The sequence below is a fragment of the Triticum dicoccoides genome, chromosome 3A, assembly GCF_002162155.2.
Source record: "Triticum dicoccoides isolate Atlit2015 ecotype Zavitan chromosome 3A, WEW_v2.0, whole genome shotgun sequence".
In the NCBI taxonomy this organism is placed as follows: Eukaryota; Viridiplantae; Streptophyta; class Magnoliopsida; order Poales; family Poaceae; genus Triticum; species Triticum dicoccoides.
Window position 1 is genome coordinate 752,672,760 of NC_041384.1, and position 3,604 is coordinate 752,676,363.

The following is a 3,604-nucleotide window of genomic DNA, read 5'->3' on the forward strand; positions in this document are numbered from 1 at the left end:
CTCACTTCTTGAACATGGCGAACGGCGGTTGGCGGCGCGGCGACGGTGGTTGGGGAAGCGGCAGATCGACGCGGAGGGGCGGCGGCGGCGGGCGGCTCGATCTGGAAAAGGAAAGAGAGAGAGGTCGGGGGAGAGGAGAGAGGGTTCCGGCGTGGGCCCCGGTGAGATGTGGGAGGTTACGCCGGGACCCACATGTCAGGCAGGCAGGTCTCTAAATGTCGCACGGTTTTCTTTGGTTTTTCTCCCGGTTTTGTTCTTTTGGTTTTGTCTTGCTTCTTCGGTTTTTCTGCATAACTTCCTCGGTTTCATTTCCCCTTTATTCGTCATCGGTTTTCTTTCTCTCTTTCTTTGGGGTTTTCCTTTTGTGTTTCTCTTCAACGGATGTCTAGTTTTTTAACAAACATTGTACATGTTTTTATATACGTGTGACATTTCAATGATACAAGCTAAACAATTTTTAGATGCATGATGTAGTCTTTTAAAATACATATATTCAACATTTTCTCTGAAAGCATGTTAAATGTATTTCCAATATACTTTGAACATTTATATAATGGACCAAAACATCCTTTTAAACCATGCAAACATATTTTTTACATTGTAAAACATATTTTTTAAATGTCATGAAGATTGTTTTCAAACATGTGAATATTCCTGCAGAATGCCCCATACATTTTTTAATGGAACGATTGTTTTGAATTATCCAAAAAATTGTTACATTATATAAAAAATTCAAAAAATATAATTGTGTTCAAAGGTGTAAAAAAATTAACTGTCAACATTTATTTTATGCTATCAACATTTATTGTAGCTGCACGGATAATTTTTTACACTGCATGAACATTTTAAAAATATGAGATGAAAACTGTTTTACAAAATTATGCAAAATACGTTTCCATTTAAAAAATATAAATAAAAGTAATAAAAACAAGAAAAATAACCGTTCATCTCCTCCCGCATTGGGCCGGCCCATTTAGGGCGTCCTTCAGGCGAGGGCATCATCTGACTCGCTATATGCGAGAATTAGGATTGCCTTCGACTGACGGGTTCCTATTTGTTTCCAATGAACCTTTTCTTTTACAAGGTCCAAGGCCTAGTAAAGTGAACCCTTACACAACTTCAATATAGGAATCCAAGTTGATTTACATCTCAGGAGAATCCAAGTTGCTTCGGATTGTAAGCCGGTGGTCCAAATCTTACACAAGGATAATCGGGCGAGCTATGGCGCTATAGTACATGAAATACTAGTTCACTCTGTAGATTTCGAGTTTTGCAGTTTTAGTCATGAGTTTAGGAGCTCTAATTATGAAGCTCACAACATAGCGAAGCATGCATTATCTCTCGGTGGTGGCCGCCATGTTTGGTTAGAAAACCCCGGAAATTTACCATCCGTCCCTGTAAACATTGTGACGAGTTAATAAAGCTTCGCGAAGTTGCCTAAAAAATACTTCAATATAGGAATATTGTCTAAAAAAACTTCAATATAGGAACAAGAGAAGTCCTGTAAAAATTAGCACCCTCCTTCTGTATCCACCGATGGTGCGATGTGTTGTGAGCAGAATTCTTGTCACCTCTAGGTTTCAGTCTCATTGGAGCAACCTTGTTGAAATTCAGGAGCTTGTACAAACAACGGTGGGAATTTCGTTTACATAAAAAAACTCTCTAAGCTTATTTCTGTATTATTATAGGAAAAGCAAAAAAGAAAAGGAATAAAGGGGCTTTTGGCCATTTAGTCTAACACCTCCTTTACATTGCTTGTCGGAGGTCGCACTAGCTAGTGAAAGCTCTCCATAAATCGGTGGACCCAGGAAAAAACTTGAGCGGGTGCAAGAATGTATGGCCATATTTATAAAGCAATGAGGCAAGCATGCATAAAAACTAAAATTTGGGTATAGTAACTTCATTTTCAGCAAGAGGGTGCATGAATTAAAGAAGAATTCAAAGCATATTTGTGCAATGCCGGTCTTGAGGATTTTGAGGCTGACAAATGCCCTCAATATCATGATCTCACAAGCTCATTTGTGAGGAGGTTTGAGTATTCATCTTCGCGTAATTCTCCTTCAGTCATGTTTGATCTTTATGACAAATCTTATACCATGGACTTAGAGGATTTCACTTTTGCTTGCAAACTTCCATCATGGGGTAGTATTAGGGATCCACCTAAATCTGAATTTAGAAACTTTCTTGCTAGTATAACTGTAGGGGAATCCAGAGATATAATGCAGGCCATCATAGGGAGCATTCACTTTCCTGCTATACATTATTTTGCTCTCTTTATCGGTAGATGCATAAATGCTAAGGATGAAGCATGTCACATGTGTGTCCCTGACCTTATCATTCTCAGGAGTGCTGTGTTAGGAGACCAATCTTATCATATGGGAGCCATTGTAGCTCGTAGGTTGCATCATAATAGACATAATGGAGATTTCTTTGGAGGAATTTATGCAACCTGCTTAGCTAATTTTCTTGAGATAGACATTCATGAGGGTGATACGGAGTTGCCGCCTGCATATTTAGATTATAACTCTATGGCTTCGCACCAGTTTGTCGAGAGGCCTGAATCGCCTCTCTTATATCGTTTAATTTTTAACAAACGGCACGTTGTCCGTATTACTCTCCCTGCTCCTGCCTTCTTTGATGGGCAAAACGAAGATACACCATCACTAGAGAGGAGGCAGATGAGTACGAGAGGAGAGCGGAGGCAGCCCGACTCCACGCTGCAGCTCAGCAGGTGATAACCGCTGCACATCAGTATGATCCCAACTATTCCTCGACGCAGTACGACCCCAGGTATACCTACGGGTATTCGCCAGGCTATCCCTGGCAATAGACCAACTTAGGCCAAAAGTCTAAGCTTGGGGGAGTACGTATTTCTCACCGACATTACATTTATGTTCATACATACTCATTGCTAGATGTCGGTGCTCATACTCTTTCACTGTAGTATCCATGCTAGTTATTTTCTTTTTCCTGCTTTCTTCTTGTGTGTTTGCTAAACCTTAAGGAAAAAAAATAGTAGTGGTTTATTTCCTTATTGTAGTAATTAAAAAGAAAAACCCAAAAATATTTCCCGTTCTTCTTTTGCTTGTTGGGAGCTTTCCCGTGTAAATAGTTTTTATTCCTTTTCTTTTCTTTGGGGGTCAGTAGGAGAAGACCATAATTTAATTATTGAAGTGACTCTTATATGCATTATTATTGATTTAACACAGAGCCCATATTGCCTTGTCTTCTCCTGTTTATTGAATGCTCACAGATTCCAGCTTAGTCCAATGCACGTGCACTTTTATTATTATCCACACCATTCGGTTGTGCAAGTGAAAGGCAATTATGATGATATATGATGGACTGATTGAGATGAGAAAAGCTGGTATGAACTCGACCTCTTTTGTTTTTATAATATGATGAGCCCTCGTTCTTGATTCAGCTTATTATGAATAAACATGTTTGCAATGACAATTAGAGATCATAGTTGCTTGTGCCATGCTTGATTAGCTATGAGTTATAATGATTTACCTTGAGTGTCAACATGCTATTGAGATGATTATGATGTGGTATGATGGGGTGGTATCCTCCTTTGAATGATTTAAGTGACTTGACTTGGCAC

The 3,604-nt window shown here is 39.3% G+C and overlaps 1 protein-coding gene across 1 annotated transcript in view; it reads right to left on the minus strand.

Moving 5' to 3' along the window:
- Positions 1-146, minus strand: part of LOC119270703 (malignant T-cell-amplified sequence 1 homolog) — a 3,697-nt gene extending 3,551 nt beyond the window's left edge. The window contains exon 1 of the mRNA XM_037552749.1: positions 6-146. Coding sequence (XP_037408646.1) covers positions 6-16 — 11 coding nt within the window. The 5' untranslated portion in view covers positions 17-146. The remainder of the gene's footprint in view (positions 1-5) is intronic.
- Positions 147-3,604: the final 3,458 nt, after the last annotated feature.